Raw genomic sequence first — 23,829 nt, 5'->3', positions numbered from 1 at the left:
GAAAGAGGGTATGTTACCTCCAAAAAAAGCCACCAGTGTCTTCTACACGTGTGAGGGGAGAGTGGGAGAAATCTGGGCATCAGTTCATTATCAAGGAACATGGGAAAAGGGGTGAGTGTGTCTTTCTGTGGTGCTTCATCAATTATTCTGTCTGTCATCTCTCGCAGGCTTTTTTTATTTCTCCCACAGATTTTTGTAAGTGTCGCGCACCCTTAAATAATGTATTGGTTTAGTATCACATGCCTTTCTTTTGAATACAGCGTAATTATGTGGGAATATGTTTGTGTGAGGTTTGAAAAAGGAGAGGTGAATCTCACAAAGAAATGTTGTGGCGATGTGTCAAATAAAACATTTTTTTATTATAATTTGCTTTAAGAAAGTAACTCCCGCTTTAAAACCATTATATTATTGTATGACTATTAAGCTAATTTCCTGCCCACAGTCTTTTTACTGTAATGCAAAAAGTTGTTAATTCTTACTGTAGTACAAGATGAAAAAGGATTAAAAAAAAGTTATTAAATTTAGGAATTAAATAAAGGAATTAAATTCAGTAAAACAAATGCTATCATGATGGTTACCATGTGCTTTACAAATGTACTTTTAATAATAGAAAATATTAAAAGTCCAATAAAAATATACAAATAATAATAATGAATGTTTTACAATTTAATAAATAATGTTATAATAAAAAAAAGCAGTATAAATAAAGAAAAATAATGTTTTTCACATTGCTGTAAAGAGAATAAAAGCTATGTGAATTGAGGAAGAAAAATGTTCTTATAAGTGTCATAAAAATATTAATGGTCCTAAAAATAGGTTTGTTTTCTATTTAATTCATTTTAATTAATTGAAAAATATGACCTGAACATTTCTTGACAGTTTTCATGAAATTTTGCTGTGGAAGCTGCATCTAATTTATAATGTTTGTGAAATAATAAGTTGGTGTCGGTTTGTGATATCTGACGTGTGTGATTATCTGAACATTATTTTACGGATGTGATGCAGTGTGTAAGTGGTTTTTGCTCATAATGAGGGTGAGAGGTGTGATGGATTATGCTGGCTTACGTGTGATTGGTATTAATATGAATTAATTCAGAAAAGAGGTCAGAATGAAGGTGTAATGAATGATCTTCTTTCTGTTCCACATGCTGATCTGTCTGTACACGTGTCAGGCGCGCACACACACACACACACACACACACACACACACACACACACACACACACACACACACACATACAGTCACAGCTGAGTGAGAGTGACAGGACCAGGTGATTTCCATGACACTCTGTTCCTAGTGTCAGCACACAGCACACATTTCCTGCCAAAGACGAGCACACAGTACATTAGATGAACCGACATGTTCAAGCACACTCACGTCTTTGATAACACTGTCAAGGTCCTGTCATACTTTCATATAGCTTGTCGTATGCCGTTTTAAAGATGTATCTGTGACTGAGTTAATACAGTAAAGTGCAGAGCAACAGTTCAGGGTAAAAACTGATTCATTTACGAAAATTCAGCTAATTAACAAATGTGCAAGCGTGATGTCCCTTGGAAAGACAAATTTTAAATGAAATCACGTACTAATAGATATCAATATATATAATGGTTTCTTAATCAGTATTTCGTCCCCAAATATTGCCAAAAGTATTGGGACACCCCTCCAAATCATTGAACAGAGTTGTGACAGAGTTGGTCTCTCTCATGAGCTCAGTGAATTCAAGAGTGGTACTGTGATAGGTTGCCATCTCTTCAATAAGTCAATTTGTGAAATTTCCTCACTGTCTGTTTGTGGTATTATAACAGTGGGAGCAATTGGGAACAACAGCAACAAAGTGATAGGCCATGTAAAATCACAGAGACTATAGTGCAGTGGAGACATGTTCTCTGGAGTCACGAATCACACTTCTCTGTTTTGCAATCTAATGGTTTGGCATTTGCCAGGAGAACGGTACTTGCCTGACTGCATTGTGCCAAGTGTCAAGTTTGGTGGAGGGGGGATTATGGGGTAGGTTGGTTTTTAGGGTTTGGGCTCTGCCCCTTAGTTCCAGTGAAAGGAACTCTTAATGATTCAGCATACTAAGACATTTTGGACAATTTCATGCTCCAAACTTTGCGGGACCAGGCTCTTTAATAAATAAGAAGTTTAAAAATAACAGCATTTATTTAGAATAGAAATCTTTTGTAACAATATACACTACCGTTCGAAAGTTTGTGTAAAGATTTATTAGAAAAGATTTCTTTTTTGAATAAATGCTGTCCTTTTTTACTTTTTATTCATCAATGAATTCTGAAAAAAGTATCACAGGCTTCAATAAAATGTTAAGCTGCACAACTGTTTCCAACATTGATAATAACTGAGTATCAAATCATCATATTAGAATGATTTCTGAAGGATCATGTGACACTGACGACTTAAATAATAATGCTGAAAATGATTTGCTTCACAGAAAAAAATTATATTTTAAAGTATATTAAAATAGAAAACCATTATTAAATATACATTGTAATAATAATTAATTAATTTCACAATATGTGAATGATTTCAAAACTTATTTTAAAAACATTCAAAATAGTAGTTTCCAAACTTTTGCCCAGTACTGTATATATAAAAGAAATGAAACATTTTATTTAGTAAATGATCTATTTTTCTATTTTTAACATCTGAGAAATCTCATAATCTATGAAAGTGCTATCTCTGAGTAATATAATTTTATTCTCTGGGTATTATCCTCTTCTTGTCTCTCTCTCTGGTCTCAGTACGGACATGAAAGCAGCCCTGAGGCTGCTCCAACGGGAGGAAAGAGAAAGATGAAAGATCAAGCTTTAGATGAGCTGAAGAAAGAGGTGTCACTGGTAAGAAGTTATTATTTTGTGTTCAGGCATGTATACATGAAAAGAGAGAGTGTGTGTGTGTGTGTGTGTGTGTGTGTGTGAGCAAGCAGGTGTGAGAGCAAAAGATATGATAATTACAAATCAAACAATGACATTTTCACTAAAAGAATGCAATGGATTTTGATGGTTCAACTAATTGACAAACATGGTAGGCCTATGTTGTGTGATGTCTGATGCTGTTGTGTTTCTGCAGGATGATCATAAGCTGTCTCTAGATGAGCTCAGCACTCGTTATGGAGTTGACCTTGCCAGAGTGAGTCATTTTAACTTTCACCCTTGACATTTGCAATAATTAATATTTTTCAGATCGTGATGACATTTTACCAACCGGCACATTCAAGCAGCATACACACAACCAACTAAACAAGGCTTTGGAATATATAGCTAGATTCTTTAGTGATTTCAAATGGGAAAAAACAGCTAAATAACTATAATTCATTGTATTCATATTAAAAGCAATATATGTACGATTTTTGGATTCAACTATCCAAAAACCACTAGAATAGTGTTATATACATATATATTTGTTGACTGTACTTACATTATCCCAAATGTTTCCAAGAATCTTTAAATCCAGAGAAATTTGCTATTTTAACCATCAGGACACAAACTGTGTCCATGCTTCAAAGGACATCATTCCCACGTTACCCTTGATTTGTGATTTTATTTGTTAGAAACCATGGAAACACCAAAGACGCTTTAATATATTATGTGTTTTATTAGATAGGTGAGCAACTGTTTGGATCATTCGTCAACAGAAAACGAATTATTGTTATTTGTCTCAACACAGTTAGTCTTATTGTTTAAATCTCGTTATCTTGATTTACTGCGAGCACCATGTTTTACCATGCCTAATATCGATCTATCTTACTGCAGTGTGCAAAAAGTGTCTCATAGTAGCCGCTGAACGAACACACAAAGAAGCACTATAATCACAGACTGTAAAAAATATGGAGGTAGTGTCTGTATTGTCATGTGAAGAGCATTTTTGAAGCCTAAAGTGGGCGCAGGCGGCCAGTGCCATCTTGGAAGTGCATCACTCCCGTATAAACCATGGTTATGGTCTAGCTCGACTATAGGTCCAATCCACCTGTCACTCAAGTGGCCACGCACTTAATTATGCAGAACTTTAAGGCTTAATATAATTTAAACAGATGAGTTATTAAAAGAAAATCACCCCCTCAGAGTGCCATGAACCAAAACCACTTTTTGTACCTGGCTGTAAACATTTTTTTCTGCTGTAAAGTTGGGCATTTTAACATTGGGGAGATGAAGATGTATTTAAATGATGTATTATAACCTGGTCCCAAATTGTAAGTCTAAGTAGATTGTATGAACCGATTCTCTTTAATTGACTTGGACGCACTATGCTTTTGGGAAAAAGTGCCTTGGCCTATAAGCCTGACCTGCTGACAAGTCCCCAAATCTCTTCTAAAACCACCATACTGGTGGCCACCTAAGTTCAGTTTACTGGTTTAAGCTGCATTTTTTTTTTTAGCTTTGAGTTGCTGCAGGGAATCTTGAGTGACTTTTTCTCCATCCCACCAGGGTCTGACCCATAAGAACGCGAAAGAAATTCTGGCCCGCGATGGTCCAAATGCACTGACCCCGCCACCGACCACGCCAGAGTGGGTGAAGTTCTGCAAGCAGCTGTTCGGAGGATTCTCCATCCTGCTCTGGATCGGTGCCATCCTCTGCTTTCTTGCCTACAGTATTCAGGCAGCCACCGAGGACGAGCCTGTCAATGACAATGTGAGTGCACTTACCATCCAGCCAATGAGAGGGCTTATCCACCTTATTTTTAATGTAAGAGCAGGCACAGCCATTTGTAAATCGAATGTGTCTGGCTACAGGTGTCATCCTCTTTCAGTTATTTTCAGCTTGTTAAGCTGCTTGATATTGCAAACTAGTATTAATTACCAAATATTTTTATGTAATATCGTAATTATAAACACACTGGTTTGTAGCGTAAATTGATTTACAGTTTACTGCATTGTTATTCTATCCATGTTGCAAAAAAAGGCCAATAATGGAGTCCTGTTGGAGAATCTGTCTAAATGTTATTTGAGCTTGTTGAAGGTGTCATGTACCTTTGTAACAATTCCTCAAATAGTTGAGAAAGAAATAATATTTTAAAATTCCACTTACTCACTGCCCAAATCCAAAAGAAGCCTCATTATGAGATGGTGGTAACACTTAATACATTTTTTTAAATAATATAATTCATCATAAGTAGTAAAAATACCAATGTTTATCTCTAATGCCTGTGCAAGTTCCTTTTCATAAATCTCTAAGTTTTCTAAATAAAATAAAAAACATATTTAAGCCGATTAAAACATGGAATCACAAAAAAGTTAGTTAAATTGGCCTCACTCCACTAGAGGGGAATTAAAACCTGCAGTTTACATTTGTGCTTTTAGCTCTGGTGTCCCATATCCAGTATGATGAATGAGTCCCAGTTTGTAGACTGAGCCCCCAGCTGCTGTGGGACAGTCTAGGATCAGTGATAAATGAAAATGTGAAGTTAAGGATCATTTAACTGTGTTTGCTCTTTTACACCATGATTTTGGCACGTTACTCATTCTAAACTGTTTTGTTTAAGGTGTGTATGTGTTTAAAATGGTCTGGCAGTGCGGTTCTTTTACAACAAGTCTATTGTTCATGTAAAGATGGGTAAAATATGGTGACTTTTGTGACTGGTGGGCATATACACAGTTCAGGCATAACATTGATTCCTAATATTGTGTTGGTCCCCCTTTTGCTACCACATTTTTTTTTTTGAGGCATGTATTCCACTAGACCCCTGAAGGTATATTATGGTATCTGGCACCACGATGTTAGCAGCAGATCCTTTAAGTCATGCAAACGGTCATGAATCAGTGTATTGATTCATGATTCGGATCGCGTGTCAAACTGCCAAACTGCTAGCCTGACATGCCAGACCCACATCAAGATTTTTGGTCTGGAAACTCACCATTGACAGGGCTCAATCCGAGGGGCGGGATAAATGGTTGTCTTTCAAACTCCCTCTGCACGCGATAGGATAGCGCTACCACCAACCAGAGCAACGAAGGTGAAACAGAGCTCATTGATAGATTAAACATTCGCCGTATCTGGTCAGCAAAACTCTGAACAAATCTTCCCTTTTTCAGAATGACTTCAGTGCCGTTCTTTGTTCTTTTCTTAGAGAAAAGCCTAACTCCAAGTCTTCCAGAGTCGTGGTCAAAGCTGATTAGAAAGACCGCCGTTCGTCAGTTTGTGTGTTTACTAGAAGCACGCAAAAGCAACTCAGCCGTCGTCGTAATGACCCCGCCCACCGACTCTATACACGATGTGATTGGCCCGGCAAGAGTTAGGGGAATACAGCTCAGAAGGGTATTGAGAGTTGCTAGACGACACTCGCGGGCAGATTAGATTTGCTGCCGCTAGGGTGCGTCTAGATTTCTAGGCTACCAAACTGCTGAAGTCACGTGATATTGGCAATCCGAATCATGAATCAATACGCTGATTCATTACCGTTTGAATCTTTATTTGAGGTTTGAAAACAAACAGGGAGAGAAGACAATGCTGAATAAAGTTGTAATTTTTGTGATTTTTAAACCAAGATGTATTTTCGATGCTTCAAGAGTTTCTAATTAACCCACTGATGTCACATATGGACTACTTTGATGATGTTTTTATTCGCTTTCTGGACATGGACAATATAGTGTGCATACACTTAGATACGCTGTCAGACTAAATATAAAATAAACTGTGTTCTGAAGATGAACGGAGGTCTTACGGGTGTAGAATGACATTAGGGGTGAGTCATTAATGACGTCAATTTCATTTTTGGGTGAACTAACCCTTTAATGACAAAATGTTCACTTGCGGCCTAATGTATCCCATCCATTAAAAGGTGCCGTGATAAAGAGATAATCAGTGTTATTCACTTCACCTGTTATGTTATGCCTGATCGCTGTATCTCTATATTGAAACTCCCTGAGAAACCTTGGCAAAGAGTGAGATAGTAACACTTTTCATACAGTGGCCAGCTGGCCACCAAGTTGCCAAGTCTATTTCAGGGTAAAGACCCCCAGAAATAGTAGCATAAATGAAACAAACGGAAAGATGTCAATAGCTCTTTATAAGACTGTCTGCTTGTGATTTTTTTTCTAAACCTTATGAGTAGTAGTAGTTTTAAACTCCCTGACCCTTGACTTGTGTTTCTCTCTCTCCCCTTTACTACAGCTGTATCTGGGTGTGGTTTTAGCTGCTGTGGTCATCATAACCGGCTGCTTCTCATATTATCAAGAAGCCAAAAGTTCCCGGATCATGGACTCTTTCAAAAACATGGTGCCTCAGGTTAGTGTGATAACAGCAGTAGATTGCTTTGGATAAAATGCAAATGTACATGATACTAAATCCCAAACGGAAACCATTATGAGCAATATTTTATACGATTTACATAAATCCATGTAAATCCCTTTTAACATTTAAAAGCTCAATGTATGATTTATATAAATGTATGTAAATCCTTCTTAAAAGGAATCACCCCCCCCCCCCCCCCCACACACACACACACACACACCCTCCTTTCAGAGCTTTGTTGGCATATTGGTTACAATATTGTCACAGTTTATACAGAACAGAAATAGAAAATACAGAAAATAAATATGGTGAATTAAAGTAATGAAATATATAGCAAAATAAAAGACAAAAAGGCAAAGATTTTTGTTTTTTTGTTTTTACATAATTATTCATGCAAATAACAAACTGTGACAGTAACATTAAATTAAATTTACTAATTATATAAAGTACATTTAAAACTGCAGCATAAACGGTCAAATAAAAGAAAGCACAATAAATAGACTAAATTGGTCATTTAAAAAAGTCAGTGTAGTAGAAAAACCACACATTACCTCCAAAAGTGATATATAAGCCCTCTTTACACCTGGTGATCCGTTTTGGACAGTCGGGTCACAAGTAGACGAGGGAGACACATACTCGTTTAAAACAGCTGGTGTTTTAATCCATCTCTTTGTCCACTTTCAACCACTTCTGTCCTGATTTCTTTGAGGGAAGGGTCTATGGCCAGGTAAATGTAAGTGGGTTTTTTTCAAAGAGGAGCTCACTGCAGAGTCAAATTACATCCAGCTCCACCTCTCTGGACATCTAATGGGTGTGGTTGGATATATTAGCTCAAAATACATTCACTCCTCCTCGTTGGAGCTCCACCCATTTACTCTGCAGTGAGCAGCTTCTCATTTTTTTACAGGGTTAGTTTACCCAAAATTAAATTTATGTCATTAATGACTCACCCTAAAGTCGTCCCACACCCGTAAGACCTCCGTTCATCTTCAGAACACAGTTTAAGATATTTTATATTTAGTCCGACAGCGTATCTAAGTGTATGCACACTATACTGTCCATGTCCAGAAAGGGAATAAAAACATCATCAAAGTAGTCCATATGTGACATCAGTTAGTTAGTTAGAATCTCTTGAAGCATCGAAAATACATTTTGGTCCAAAAATAACAAAAACTACGACTTTATTCATCATTGTCTTCTCTTCCGCGTTTGTTTTCAAACCTCAAATTAAGATTCAAACGGTTATGAATCAGTGTATTGATTCATGATTCGGATCGCGTGTCAAACTGTTGAAATCAAGTGACATTGGCGATCCGAATCATGAATCAATCCGCTGAGTCATGACCGTTTGAATCTTTATTTGAGGTTTGAAAACAAACGCGGAAGAGAAGACCGCTGAATAAAGTCGTAGTTTTAGCTTTTTTTGGACCAAAATGTATTTTCGATGCTTCAAGAGATTCTAATTAACCAACTGATGTCACATATGGACTACTTTGATGATGTTTTTATTTGCTTTCTGGACATGGACAGTATAGTGTGCATACACTTAGATACGCTGTCAGACTAAATATAAAATATCTTAAACTGTGTTCTGAAGATGAACGGAGGTCTTACGGGTGTGGGACGACATTAGGGTGAGTCATTAATGACATCAATTTTATTTTTGGGTGAACTAACCCTTTAAGCTCACACAATTTACATACGAATGCGACCGGTGACGAAGGGAGAACATACGGAGAGCAGCAGCTGTCGTTTCTGCCCTGACAGCCGCAAGACCACTCCGAACGCTGTTGAGTGTGTGTTAGAAATCAGGAATGGTGAGAGAACATTGTGCCTGGTACATTTTTCTTCTTTCTTCTACAAACCAAACTTGGGTCTCTAGGCAACAAAGTTTAAATCCCCTCTTGCTTGCGCACTTGCCATAATGTTTATGCATTAGGTCAGTAGGTGGTCTTTTGTGGCTTTCTGAACACATTCAACCACATAAGCGTTTACAGTATGAAAGCAATCCAGTTGAGTGCATTTTTGACTACCTCTGGAAGTGGTTGAAAGTGGACAAGCTCAAAACGTTTTAGACCTCGTTTACACCTGTGTTTAGCGCTGCCCACTTCTGATACGATTGACCAAAATGCATCTTAACAACACTTGTAAACAGGGCACACACATACGTTTATTTTTGTGAATTGTGGGGACATTCCATAGGTGTAGTGGTTTTTATACCATACAAACCATATTTTCTATCCCCCTACCCATACCCATCACAGGAAACTGCACAGTTTACTTTCTCAAAAAAACAAAAACTCACCTGTATTAGAATAATTGAGAATGTGATCATTATATACTGGGTCTTATATGGCATTACATATTTGTAACGATTAATCTACCTTCCTGATGTTACCACTGTGATCTGTTTGGAACCCCTCTATTTTACATATCAGGAATACTTATCCTCAACTAGAACTGCTCCACTTTTATGTACTCGGTATACCGTACCATTGTTTCCTTTGTTGGACCTTTGTTCAGATAAAACAAATGTCATATCAGAAAATTAAATAAAGTTATTAAAAAAATAAACATTCTGTATGATTAATAAACATTTTGAAAAATGGGGACATGGGAAATATCCTCATGAGTCACCTTCTCCTTGTAATATGTCAAACCCATATCATTATAAACATTTGTGTCCTGATATGTCATGAAAATGCACACACACACACACACACACACACACACACACACACATGAATTTATGAACGTATATAACTGGTAACATACGGTATCGCAAACTCTGTTCTGATATACTTGCTCCTATAGGCTTTTCCCTAAATAAATAGTTTTTCTGCATTATAATGTTTGAGGAACTTTGCAAGCAACTTTCTTTCTTTCAGCAAGCTCTGGTTATCCGTGAAGGGGAGACCTTTCAGATTAATGCAGAGGAAGTAGTTCAGGGAGACCTGGTGGAGATCAAGGGGGGAGACAGAATCCCAGCAGACCTTCGGATCATCTCTTCCAGTGGCTGCAAGGTAGAGAGAGGGCGAGTGATGTTGACAGATGTTAAGGGAAAGATCTCAGATCTGAGATCAGCTTTTGTTAATCAGTCTGTAGACTTAGCAAGAAGCCTGATCAGAATGAGAAAATCTTGTCTGCCCTTTTTAGGTGGATAACTCGTCTCTAACTGGAGAGTCAGAACCTCAGACACGTTCTCCAGAGTTCACTCATGAAAACCCCCTGGAGACCAGAAACATCAGCTTCTTCTCCACCAACTGTGTGGAAGGTCAGATCTTCATTCTTTAACTATTCATCCATCCATCCATTCATTCATTACAAGTTGTCATTATTGTGTACTTTTGTTCCTTTTTTTGTTCCTTTCTGCATTTGTTCACTCACTAATGCATTCATTTTTTTTTTATAATTTTATTCCCTCTTTGATTCCTTCATTCATTCAACACTCCTTTTTCTTACTTTCACACATGAATTGGTTCATTTCTTTGTGTGTGTGTGTGTGTGTGTGTGCAGGTACAGCCCACGGCATAGTGATCAATACAGGTGATCGTACAGTGATGGGCCGCATTGCGACTTTGGCATCCGGTCTGGAGGTGGGACAGACGCCCATCAACAGAGAGATTGAGCACTTCATTCAAATCATCACGGGCGTGGCCATCTTCCTGGGCGTGTCGTTCTTCATTCTGTCCCTCATTCTGGGCTACACCTGGTTGGAAGCCGTCATCTTCCTCATTGGCATCATAGTTGCCAACGTTCCTGAGGGATTGCTGGCTACTGTCACGGTGAAACACACATATAAATACATATTATAATATTCATATGCACTACACCGTTTAAAAGCTTGGGATCAGAAATGTAAATCTTACAAAAGATTTCTATATCAAATAAATGCTGTTCTTTTGAACTTTCTATCAAAGAATGCTGGAAAAAATGCATCAAAGTTTCCAATATATTAAGAATCATGTGACACTGAAGACTGGGGTAATGGTTTACTGAAAATGAAGCTTCACCATTACAGGAATAAATTACATTTGAAAATGCATTTAAATAGAAAACAATTATTTTAATTTGTAATATTTCACAATATTACTGTTTTACTGTGTTGTTTGATCAACTGAATACACTACAGCCTTCGTAAGCTTAAGAGACCTACAACTCTTACCAAACCCAAACTTTTGAACAGTAGTATATACACTCACATACTGAAGTTTTTTTTTTTACTCACATACTTTGAGTCTTTTATCCTTCTGTCTTTGTATAACTCCTTCAGCCATTTATTTTTATAAACCCACAAAAGCACTTTTCAAAAGGTCGTCTTTTAGACCCTTTCCTTTAACTCCATCCAATCTCTCTCAGGTATGTTTGACTCTGACGGCTAAGCGTATGGCTCGCAAAAACTGTCTGGTGAAGAATCTAGAAGCCGTAGAGACTCTGGGTTCCACCTCCACCATCTGCTCTGATAAAACTGGAACCCTCACTCAGAACCGGATGACTGTAGCTCACATGTGGTTTGACAATCAGATCCACGAGGCCGACACCACTGAGGATCAATCAGGTTAGAAGGCTTTGAGGTCCACATATCAACACATTGTCTGAAATAATGCTCCAAAATGACAAAAAAAAACACCATAAAAGTAGTCCAAGTATTCTAAATTCATGCGATTTAAGTTAGTATTTTATTAGATTAGATTTTATTAGCGTTTTAAGGAGTAGTGATGCCTAATTTGTGAAGAATCATTCTTTTGAGTTGGATCTTGCCAATAAATCAGTTAACTTAGTTCATAAAACCAGTGTGAATGATTAATTAATGAATTTTGGACTGAATTTGGTTCTGGACTTCAACTCCTCAAATCAATCCAGTTGCATTGGTTAACAGTTCATTGCAGAGGAAAATGATCTATGAATAATGAGTCATATTCAGGATGTTCTTCAGATCTATTGTAAATATGATTTGCCTGGTTGTGTTAGGACCTACAGTATAATCTCTTTCAGCGTGGTCAGAAAAACGTGTTTTTGATGATAACTTGCCTAAGCGTAGTACACAATGAAATTTTTTTTTAAAGGGTTAGTTCACTCAAAAATGAAAATTATTTCATTAATTACTCACCCTCATGTCATTGGACACCCGGAACACCTTCGTTCATCTTCGGAACAAAAATGAAGATATTTTTGTTGAAAGCTGATGGCTGAGAAAGGCTTCAGAAAGGCCCCCATTGGCATTCAGTACACTCACAAGACCCATAAAGGCACTAAAGACGGCGTTACAAAGTCCATCTCACTACAGTGGCTGTACAATAATTTTACGAAGCAACGAGAATAGGTTTTGTTCGGAAAAAAATCAAAATAATTACTTTATCCGCCAAGTTATTGTCTTCCGTGTAGGTCTCTGACGTGAACTCACCTGGAACTCACGCGATAACGGCGCTCCTCCTCTTCAGGGTCATGTATCTGAACGGCGGATCTGTGTCATATTCTCGCGCATGCGTCAAGTTCATGTCAATAACTTGGTGGATAAAGTCGTTATTTAGATTTTTGTTTGCACAATAACTATTTCCGTCGCATTTTAAAATGATTGTACAGCCACTGTAGTGAGATGGACTTTGTAACCTCGTCTTTAGTGCCTTTATGGGTCTTGTGAGTGGGTCAGTGGGAATGTACTGAATGCCAATGGAGTCCTTTCTGAAGCCTTTCTCAGCCATCAGCTTTCAACAAAAATATCTTCATTTGTGTTCCGAAGATTAACGAAGGTGTTCTGGGTGTCCAACCACATGAGGGTGGGTAATTAATGAAATAATTTTCATTTTTAATTTCTGATCAGATTGTGTCCTTGAGCAAAGCGCTTTTCTGATTGTACTTTAGGGACACTGTCCCTGTAATTAGTATCTGTTAGGTCACTTTAGATGAAAAGGATCTGCAAAATTGTTTTTTATATCTTCTGATCCTTTAGAGGAAGAATCCTTTTGATCTGTTCATCTGTTTGAGCACATTTGACCAAATCTTTTCTTTCTTCTGTGTGTGTTTAGGTTGTTGCTTTGATAAAAGCTCTCCCACCTGGTTCTCTCTGTCTCGAGTGGCAGGGATCTGTAACCGTGCTGTCTTCATACCTGGGCAAGATGAAATTCCTGTGCGCAAGGTAATACATACCACCTACACAGCCATTACCAACCCCAAACTTTTGAAAAGTAGTGTACATTGACTACATTATTGTGTAAAATGTATTATACAAATTATATACACATATGAATCATGAATAAGCAATTGCGCTCTATTGTTGTTTGATTTGTGACATTTGAGTTTCTGTGTTGCAGAGGGACACGGCAGGTGACGCGTCAGAGTCTGCTCTGTTGAAGTGTGTCGAGCTCTCATCCGGGTGTGTTCAGACTCTCAGAGAGAACAACCGTAAAGTGGCAGAAATCCCATTCAACTCAACTAACAAATACCAGGTTCACCTACAGGAAACACACACCCAAAGCTGTAAAGATCTTACAGAAACAAATCATGTCGATGTCATACAGATATCGATTCAAGTAATAAATAATCCCCATCTCTCTCTCTCCCTCTCTCTCTTTCTCTCTCTCTCAGCTGTCTATTCACGAGATAGAAGAGAGTCCCACTGGACACCTGCTGGTGATGAAAGGAGCTCCAGAGAGGATTTTGGACAGGTAATCAATACCAGATTCAGATACAGCGAATCCATATATAAAAACATGAATAAGAATAATCAATAGCTGTGATTAATGATGAGACAACATCCTTTTTATTGATTAATAATAGTTTTAACTGTGAATCAATAGTTTCGATAATATCTGGTTATCACCGTGTTGTTATAGTTAACTAACACTAAAATTATTAAAGTGGAAAATGTTGTAAAAGTTTGCCTTGATCTTTTTACATAGAAGTGGTTTGTACCATTATGACATCCTGCAAGTTTCATGCTTAAAGCTACACTGTGTAACTTTTTTAGTTTATTCTTAGCTAAAAACACTTAGTTCTTTCAAAAATATGTGCTCATTAATGTATATTTACTTCTTTCAAGTAATAAAGTATTCTCGTAGGTTTATAATATGCCATTGAAAATACATACGGGTGAGGGGTTCGAATGCTGGTCACCATGTTGCCCCTCCATCTTGAAAGTACATTAGCCAGAGAGGGACATACCCGTAAATTCAAGCTTCGTCTTTCGCGTTTTAACACTCAATGGAGCTGTGTCTAATGTGAAGAGGGGGATTGCCATGTTAATCTTGGACTAAATCGGCCACCGTAGGAGTTAAAAAATCAGAATGGAGAGGAACAGAAAATTTTATTCACTGGATGGTCATATACCCTTTCACCGCTAGATGGGGGAAAATATCGCACAGTGTAGCTTTAAAACATCTTCCTTGTTATAAACAAAGCATTTATTTAAGCAAACTCCAAAAATGGCTTGTTTGGATATTCAAAGGGTCATGACATGGCATTTTTGGTTTTCATGGGATTTTTACACACACGCACGCACGCACGCACACACACACACACACACACACACACACACACACACACACACACACACACACACACACACACACACACACACACACACACACACACACACACACACACACACACACACACACACACACACACACACACACACAAACACACAGTTATTATAACTTAAACTTATTTTATTTCAGTTATTTGCCACTTGGCAAATAAATGAAATAAAATAAGTTTAAATTATAATGTATTAAATGTCTACAACTATATTTAAAATTAAAATAAAGCAAATTAGAAATATTACAAAGTAATAAAACTAAAAAAGACAAACGCACATAAAAAACTATATAAACCTTTACCTAAAATAAAATAAAAGTATAATATTAATAAATACTATATCAATTATCCTAAAGTAACACTGTATTATTGTAACAAACAAACATGTATCGGTGATGATACATCATTAATCTTTTTCTGATTACTTGCTGTAATTATTGTTGACCAATCCAGATTCAGTAGCTGTAATTAATACATTTTCTTATTGACAGTAATTATTATCTTTAATAAGTAGCTGTGATTACTGGGTGATTGTTCATACAGGTGCAGTTCCATAATGATCAACGGACAGGAACACCCAATGGACGATGACTGGAGGGATGCGTTTCAGGGAGCGTACATGGAGCTGGGTGGACTGGGCGAGAGGGTTCTAGGCAAGTCCGTCCTTCCTTCCTTCCTTCCTTCCTTCCTTCCTTCCTTCCTTCCTTCCTTCCTTCCTTCCTTCCTTCCTTCCTTCCTTCCTTCCTTCCTTCCTTCCTTCCTTCCTTCCTTCCTTCCTTCCTTCCTTCCTTCCTTCCCTCCCTCCCTCCCTCCCTCCCTCCCTCCCTCCCTCTTTCCTTCCTCCCTAATTTAATTCTCTACCCTCTCTCTTCTCCTCCAGGGTTCTGCCACGTGTTCCTCTCTCCCTCACAGTTCCCGAGGGGATTTGCGTTTGATTGTGATGAGGTGAATTTCCCGGTCAACCAGCTCTGTTTCCTCGGCTTAATCTCCATGATCGATCCCCCCCGAGCCGCAGTGCCAGATGCTGTGGGCAAATGCCGCTCCGCTGGCATTAAGGTATCAATTTATAGGTTCCATCCATCCATCTCTTCATCGACAGTGTTTTGTGTCCAAGGTCAAAGGTGATCGAAATCAATTTTTACAGGTTATCATGGTAACGGGTGACCATCCTATAACTGCCAAAGCCATTGCTAAAGGTGTCGGCATCATCTCTGAGGGCAACGAGACTGTGGAGGATATCGCCGAAAGACTTAATATACCACTAAGCCAAGTCAATCCACGGTCTGTGTGTGTGAATCTGTCTCCGTTGAATGTTTGTTTGAGTGTCTGGGTGCATATGTGTGTGTAAACTCTCAATGGCTTTTTATCTGCTTTTATTGCTTCTCCACAGATAACGAAAATGGGCACTGTGTGTGTGTGTGTGCGTTTCAGAGATGCTAAGGCCTGTGTGATTCATGGTTCAGACTTGAAGGACATGAGTGCTGAGTATCTGGATGATATTCTGAGGAACCACACAGAGATTGTGTTTGCTCGCACTTCACCTCAACAAAAACTCATCATCGTGGAGGGCTGCCAAAGACAGGTTTGTGTGTGTGTGTGTGTGTGTGTAAAAATATCACACACTAGAGGTCTTATACTACAAGTCTCACCAAATCCAAGCTGTACTGATATCACAGATCTTTAAAAGTTTTTTGTTTACATTTAATCTTAGCAGATTCTTCTTAAAGGGATGGTTCACTAAAAAATAATCCTATGATTTACTCACCCTCAAGCCATACTAGGTGTATATGATGTATATCTTCTTTCAGACGAACACAATCAGAGATATATAAAAATATATATATATAATTGCTCTTCCAAGCTTTTTAATGGGAGTGAATGTCAGTCCTGATTTTGAAGTCCAAAAAAGTTCAACCGTCCATCATAAAAAGTAACCCATACAACTCCGGAGGGTTAATAAAGGCCTTCTGAAGCAAAGTGATGGGTTTTTATATGAAAAATATACATATTTAAAATATTATAAATGCATTAAAAAATAACTATCTTCCAAGAGAAGGCCGTACGTATTGAATTATGGTGAAAGAATAACCCTTGACCTGACTTATGATGTACTGACAAACACGGAAGCGAAAAGGTTAGATCAAAACAAAACACAAGTCAGGACTTAGAAATCTAAAACGAGAATTTTTAATTTTTAAAGAGAAGGAGCATGAGTTTGTCGCCCAGCCCTATTTGTTTGAACCGCGAGAGGTGTACATCACACATTGCGTCAGGGGTTACTCTTTTGGCATAAGTCGACTTGCATAAACCGTCTGCTAGAAGATTGTTATTTTTGTGTATAAAGTTTTAAATATTGATATTTTTCATACAAAAACCTCATCACTTTGCTTCAGAGGCCTTTATTAACCCCCTGGAGTCATATGGATTACTTTTATGATGGATGGATGCGCTTTTTTTGTGGCTTCAAAATCAGGGCCGCCATTCACTACCATTATGGAGCTTGGAAAAGCAGTGATATTTTTAATATAACTTTTATATTTTTATAGACGATTGTGTTCGTCTACAGCTCCATGTCTTTTTTTCCCTTTATCACATGTAATTCAATATTTTTTCAAACATACTACATATTATTTACTACATATACATATAACATTTAACTGTAAAACTAATGTGGAAAAATGACTGCACCTTTAATTCCAGTCAGTTCAGTTCACAATTATTTGTATAGTGCTTTTAACAATACATATCGTTTTTAAATCAGCGTTACAGAAAATGCTTGTCTACATGACAATTAAGTGTGATCTGTTATCAGAGGTGAATGTGTCCAAGTAATATATATTAGTAATATATAATAATAGCTAAAATCATGTATTAATTTAAGGCGGGAAAAATTAGCCTATTGAAGTAATTATTACAAGTTGTAAGAGCAATTATTATAATATATAGAACATTTAGCATTGGTGCATGTTGATTTAGAGCTGCGTCATCTGAAGTCCTCGCAGGAGTTGGACTCATCTCTTCACAGGTTTTGGATCGTCTGAAGACTTCGTAAGAGGTTGGATCCAAGCTGGCGTTGGCGTAGTCACTAGTTACCTCAGGGATGGTCATCCCAAGATAAAACAGAAAAGCACATGGAAAGTAATTAGCATACCGGTAGCTGCTGTTCATAACATTTCAAGCAATAATAATCATGGGCATTTGATCTGATATAACTGGAGTACAAGATTATGTGAATGCTTGGCTAAAGAGATGTGTCTTTAGTTCAGATTTAAACTGGGAGAGTGAGTCTGAGCCCGAATAATACCAGGGTGTCTGTTCCAGAGTTTACGAGCTGAATGTGAAAAAACTCTCCCTCCTTTAGTGGACTTAGGTATCTAGGTACTACCAAAAGTCTTTGAGAGTTTTGATGGAACTTTGAGATTGTGATGGATTGTAGGGCAAGAAGATCAGTGAAATACACAGGAGCTAAACCATTCGGGGCCTTATAAGTCAGTAGCAATACTATGTACCCTTTAACCAACTGAATATTAATACAAATGCTGGGTCAGTGGCAAATATGCTTTAACTAACAACCAAAGTTATTATTTTTCTTTGTTCTATTTGAAACAAAATACGCTATACATCACATAATATAGCCTACACATAAACATTTTTAAATATACTCATTTTGTTGATGAACAAATTTGCTACTGGTCAATGGAGTTGACCAACACTGAGCTGACCAAACAGCATAAAGCAATCATTTACACTACCTTCAGTAAGATTTCTGTTGACAAGAATCGTTCTATTCAGCGAAGGTGCATTAAATTTATCTAAAGTGACAGCAACGATATTTACAATGTTATAAAAGATTGATATTTCAAATAAATGCTGTTCTTTTGTGGGGGAAAACTGCATCACAGAAAACTATTAAGCAGCAAAACTTTTCAGTATCATTGAAAATAATAATAAATGTTTCTTGAGCAGCAAATCAGCATATTAGAATGATTTCTGAAGGATCATGTGACACTGAGACTAGAGTAATGATGCTGAATATTCAGCTTTGCCATCACAGGAATAAATTACATTTAAAATAGAAACATAACAGACTTTTTTTTAAATCGTACCAACCTATTAACACTTAATAGTGTACACTTAATATCTTCATTCAGACTGACTGACAGACTTTTTGACTCTACCTCTGATGGTCTGACTGGTCTTTGATTTTAAAGGTCTGAAAGCTCTGTCCCTGTTTCTGATTGGCTGACTCTGGCTGCAGGGTGCTATAGTGGCAGTGACAGGTGATGGGGTAAACGACTCTCCGGCTCTGAAGAAGGCTGACATCGGCGTTGCCATGGGAATCTCAGGCTCAGATGTTTCTAAGCAAGCGGCTGACATGATACTGCTGGACGACAACTTTGCCTCAATTGTTACAGGAGTGGAAGAGGGTAAGAAAGAAGGAACATTAAGAATAAATATCTTTAAATGTTTTTAATTTCAGTGTTTTATTGGTCTGTTTTACACAGTCATTAATGTCAAAGTAAAAATTAAATTAAATAAATTAAATTAAATTAAATTAAAAATTAAATTAAATGTAACTATGTTTTAGGTCGTCTGATTTTTGATAACCTGAAGAAGTCAATTGCATACACGCTGACCAGTAACATCCCAGAGATCACACCCTTCCTGCTTTTCATCATCGCCAGTGTGCCACTGCCCCTGGGCACCGTCACCATCCTCTGCATTGACCTTGGCACTGACATGGTGAGATGTGCACACTGCACACTCACACATGTGTGCATTCATTCATTCAGTCTTACTTTCAATTCCTGTCAAGTGTGATACTAACCTCGGGCACCAGACCATCTCAAAACACACACACACACACACACACACACACACACACACACACACACACACACACACACACACACACACACACAGGCATCTTTGTCATCACCATGATCATTTTTCTCTCTCTCTCTCTCTCTCTCTCTCTCTCTCTCTCTCTCTCTCTCTCTCTCTCTCTCTCTCTCTCTCTCTCTTTCTCTCTCTCTCAGGTCCCTGCAATCTCTTTAGCATATGAGTCGGCAGAGAGTGACATTATGAAGCGTCAGCCCCGAAACCCCAAAACTGACAAGCTGGTGAATGAGAGGCTCATCAGTATGGCTTACGGACAAATCGGTCAGCCTCAAGTGCACTTGCTCACAGATATTAGCGAACACACACATATGCCCTTTATAACTTAATTCTTGTAAACTTTGTAGTCTGTGAAGAATTTCTTTGTACAAACAAATGAAGATCAGAGGCATCATGCACCTATTTTTTGATGGGTCACTGTGCTCACTTTGTGCCCTAGGCAAGACACAACCTAAGCAAACATTACTTAGTAGTTCATACTCTGGTGTTCATTACTCATGTACTTCATTTTATGTGTTATACTGTATATGAGATGGTGTTTTTTTCTGCAGTAAGTGCCAATACGGTTTTACCCTCAATAATCCACTTATTTTTTAAAGAAAGAAATCGTTTTTTGTTTTTTTTGTTTCCTAAGTGTCATTGAGCAACCACTTTGGAAATCTGAGGGGGGCCTCATGAATAGGCCTTATGCTTCTGATTAATATTGTAAATAAAATACCTTTTCATGCTCTGCTGGGATACAAGTAATTGCATGTTTGTGTACTTGTGTTTATCTGTTTATCTTTTGTGTGTGTTTAGGTATGATCCAGGCACTGGGAGGATTCTTCACCTATTTTGTTATCCTGGCTGAGAACGGTTTTCTGCCCCAAACACTGCTGGGAATCCGACTGGATTGGGATGATCGTTCAAATAATGACCTAGAGGACACCTATGGACAGCAATGGGTGAACATAGACACATATGACTACGTTTACATGGACAGCAGTAATCTAATTATTGATGTTAATCTGAATAATACAATATTCTGATTAAGCTGTTTACACAAGTTGCTTTCAGAATATTCACATATTTTTAGAATGTTTCCGTTTCAGGATATAGAACATAGATCGATTAATGGCACACCTTTTTACATCCCCATGCCACGTAGTCCGACGTTCCCTCCAGAATTTCACATATCAGTTTGTCTTAACATTCCTGTAGCTCAAACAGTAGAGTGTGGCGTTATAACGCCAAGGTCATGGGTTTGATTCCCAGGGAAAGAATAAACTGACAAAAATGTCATATTTGTACCTTGAATGCAATGTTAATGTCTTTGTTATAGTGCCATGTACAGTTTGTGTGTTTTATATTTAAATTTTACGAAAGTTTAAAGTGCAGTAAATTATTTGTCATGCTATACATGCAAATAGACGACTGCGGATACAAATTCTCCAGCAACAGGCCTCCTCTTACATCGCAACAAACTCAGAGGTACTGGATGACAGTAAAAAGTAAGGACTGGTGGGAAAGAGCTGCTTGAAGAGCCAGGCTCTCTTGTTGGCCATCAGGCAGTTGACCACTGCCATTGTGTGTGTCGCAAAACAGGACACAATGCTAATGGTGTGATTAAGGTGTGTACATGAATGCACTTCAATAATGCGACTAAAATAGGAATACTCCACGTCTTAATTCGATTTGAGTTTACTTCGAATATGACTTTAGCTGGATTAATGTAATCATAAATCGCTGTTTACATGGTAGTCTATTAATCAGAGTATTGTCTTAATCTTAATATCGGAGTATTGTTGTCCATGTAAATGTACTGATTGACACAGATCATTTTTTTGGAAAGAAATCTGTTCACCAAGGCTGCATTTATTTGGTGAAAAACAGTAAAAACAGTAATACTGTGAAATATTTTTACAAAAATAAAATAATTTAAAATAGTTTTCTATTTTAATTTATTTTAAATTTTATTTATTTATGTGGTGTAAAGCTGAATTTTTAGCATCGTTACTCTCCAGTCTTCAGTGTTACATGATCCTTCAGAAATCATTCTAATATGCTGATTTGATGATCAAGAAACATTTATTAAGTTTTAAAAAAAATTGTACTGCTTAAAATCTTTGTGGAAACTGTGTTCTTTCAGAAATATTAAATGTAGAATGTAGAAAAGTATTTATTTGACATAATTCTTTTTGTAATGCATCCTTGCTGAATAAAAGTATTGATTTATTTTTAAACAATATTAATTTCTCTAAAATAAAGACAGGTTTATGTGATTAACTGCAATGAATCATGCAATTAATTTGAATACATTTGTATTTATTTATTTTTTAAATATATATATATATATATAAACAATTAATTTAGTTCATTAGTAATTAGTCAATTACAGAACATGATCCATCATGTATATGTGTTTAAATGTTTCAGACTTACGAGCAGCGTAAAATCATCGAGTTCACCTGTCACACCTCCTTCTTCGTCAGCATAGTCGTGGTGCAGTGGGCCGACCTTGTCATCTGCAAGACGCGCAGAAACTCTGTCTTCCAACAGGGCATGAAGTCAGTGTGTATGCGTGTGTGTTTGTTAGTGCTTGTAGGAATGTGATATTTGCATACATCTCTGTTAAATGCTATTCTCCGTCCTGTGCTCTTATAGTAATAGGATTCTCATTTTCGGACTGTTTGCCGAGACGGCTCTGGCAGCCTTCCTGTCCTACTGCCCCGGTATGGACATTGCCCTTAGGATGTACCCACTCAAGTAAGGAACACACACATATACACACACACACACTCTCTCTTCTGCTCTATAGAAGAGCTTGTTTTTGATCCTCCTTTTCTCACCTTTTCTTTTGTCCTTTTCCTATTTTTTTTTGCAGGATTATGTGGTGGTTCTGTGCTTTCCCTTACAGTCTGCTAATCTTTGTGTATGATGAGATCCGTAAATTAATCCTGCGCAGGAATCCGGGAGGTGAGCACAGATGTTTACAAAGAACATTTCTGAGAACTTTCATAATAACCTAAATTTGTATCCCAAATTTGTTCTGAACTTTTCCCCCCATTCTATACTTTGTTGTCTCCCTGTTATATTATGCATTCTGTAGGCATACTAGGCAACTATAAAAACTCCCTTTACGAATAAAACCTCAGTACTTAAACTGAAGTTACATATGGCGCAGCTGATGTTACTACATTAATGTACTAATGTTACAGCTAATTATGGTACAGCTAATGTTTGCCAATATTACTATTTCAATTCAAGGTTCAAGAAACAATACAGCAGTATAACAAAGAGCTTGAATCCATGTTAATAGAGCTATATTCTGCTTTTTTAAATAAATTTAATTAATTGTGCTCTCTCTGTCTTTCATTTTCAGGCTGGGTGGAAAAAGAGACCTACTATTAACAGGAATATGCAATCTTCGTGCATGACTGTCAGTGTGTGTGTGTGTGTGTGTGTGTATCTGTTTGTCTAAAAGATATGAACAAAGGTAATGAGATTTTCATGTAATTTATCATGTAAGACTGAATGTGTGTGTCTGTGTGTGCATATGTGTGTGTACATGCACTCGGCATAATCTGTTTACATGAGGTATCCTGAATACCGTATCATTAACCTCAATAATTTGATGATTTAATAGCCAGCTAGGGTTCAGGATCATTACATTTCTACTGAATTGATTTTTTTGTCTCTGTTTTTTTTTTCTTGCTGTGAATTTATACATTTAGGCTGGTTATAAGATTTCTTATAGCCTATAGTTCATTTTCTTTAAGGTTTCACTTCACTTTCACTCAAATATTTGAATGTACTACCTATGAAAAAAGATAGTTGGTGCAAATTGAATGCAGATGTGTTAGAATTGTATTGTAATATTACTATAATTATGATTCTATTTTAATACTTGTAAGAAATATAACAAATAAAATTCAGCAAAAAGTTGTGTGAATGTCTGTAGATGTTTGACTTGTTTTCTAACACTGTGCAACTCGAACATAAAGATGAAATAAAAAATCGAAATGGTTGAATAAAACTTTCTTCACGACTATTATTATTATTATTAAACCCGACTATAAATATAAAAAAGAATATACATTTACATAACCGTACAGTGTTATTTGCAATGATCTCTCATACGGTTTGTATTGACCTTACCAAAATGGC

The 23,829-nt window shown here is 37.2% G+C and overlaps 1 protein-coding gene across 1 annotated transcript; it reads left to right on the top strand.

Moving 5' to 3' along the window:
- Positions 1 to 23,683, top strand: atp1a2a (ATPase Na+/K+ transporting subunit alpha 2a). Its single transcript, XM_067452612.1, has 24 exons — positions 1 to 111; positions 2,764 to 2,859; positions 3,092 to 3,151; positions 4,447 to 4,650; positions 7,129 to 7,242; positions 10,137 to 10,271; positions 10,405 to 10,522; positions 10,765 to 11,033; positions 11,608 to 11,806; positions 13,275 to 13,384; positions 13,560 to 13,694; positions 13,834 to 13,913; positions 15,328 to 15,437; positions 15,665 to 15,840; positions 15,929 to 16,065; positions 16,216 to 16,366; positions 19,043 to 19,211; positions 19,373 to 19,527; positions 19,824 to 19,947; positions 20,482 to 20,627; positions 22,099 to 22,229; positions 22,327 to 22,428; positions 22,547 to 22,638; positions 23,045 to 23,683. Exons 1-24 carry the CDS (start codon positions 100 to 102, stop codon positions 23,071 to 23,073), a joined length of 3,054 nt encoding a protein of 1,017 aa, XP_067308713.1. The 5' UTR covers positions 1 to 99; the 3' UTR covers positions 23,074 to 23,683.
- The last annotated feature ends 146 nt before the right edge of the window (positions 23,684 to 23,829 follow it).

Source organism: Pseudorasbora parva, chromosome 9 (genome assembly GCF_024679245.1).
Source record: "Pseudorasbora parva isolate DD20220531a chromosome 9, ASM2467924v1, whole genome shotgun sequence".
NCBI classification, from domain to species: domain Eukaryota; kingdom Metazoa; phylum Chordata; class Actinopteri; order Cypriniformes; family Gobionidae; genus Pseudorasbora; species Pseudorasbora parva.
Note: the sequence above shows the minus strand (reverse complement) of the source record. Positions and strands in the feature narration are given on the sequence as shown.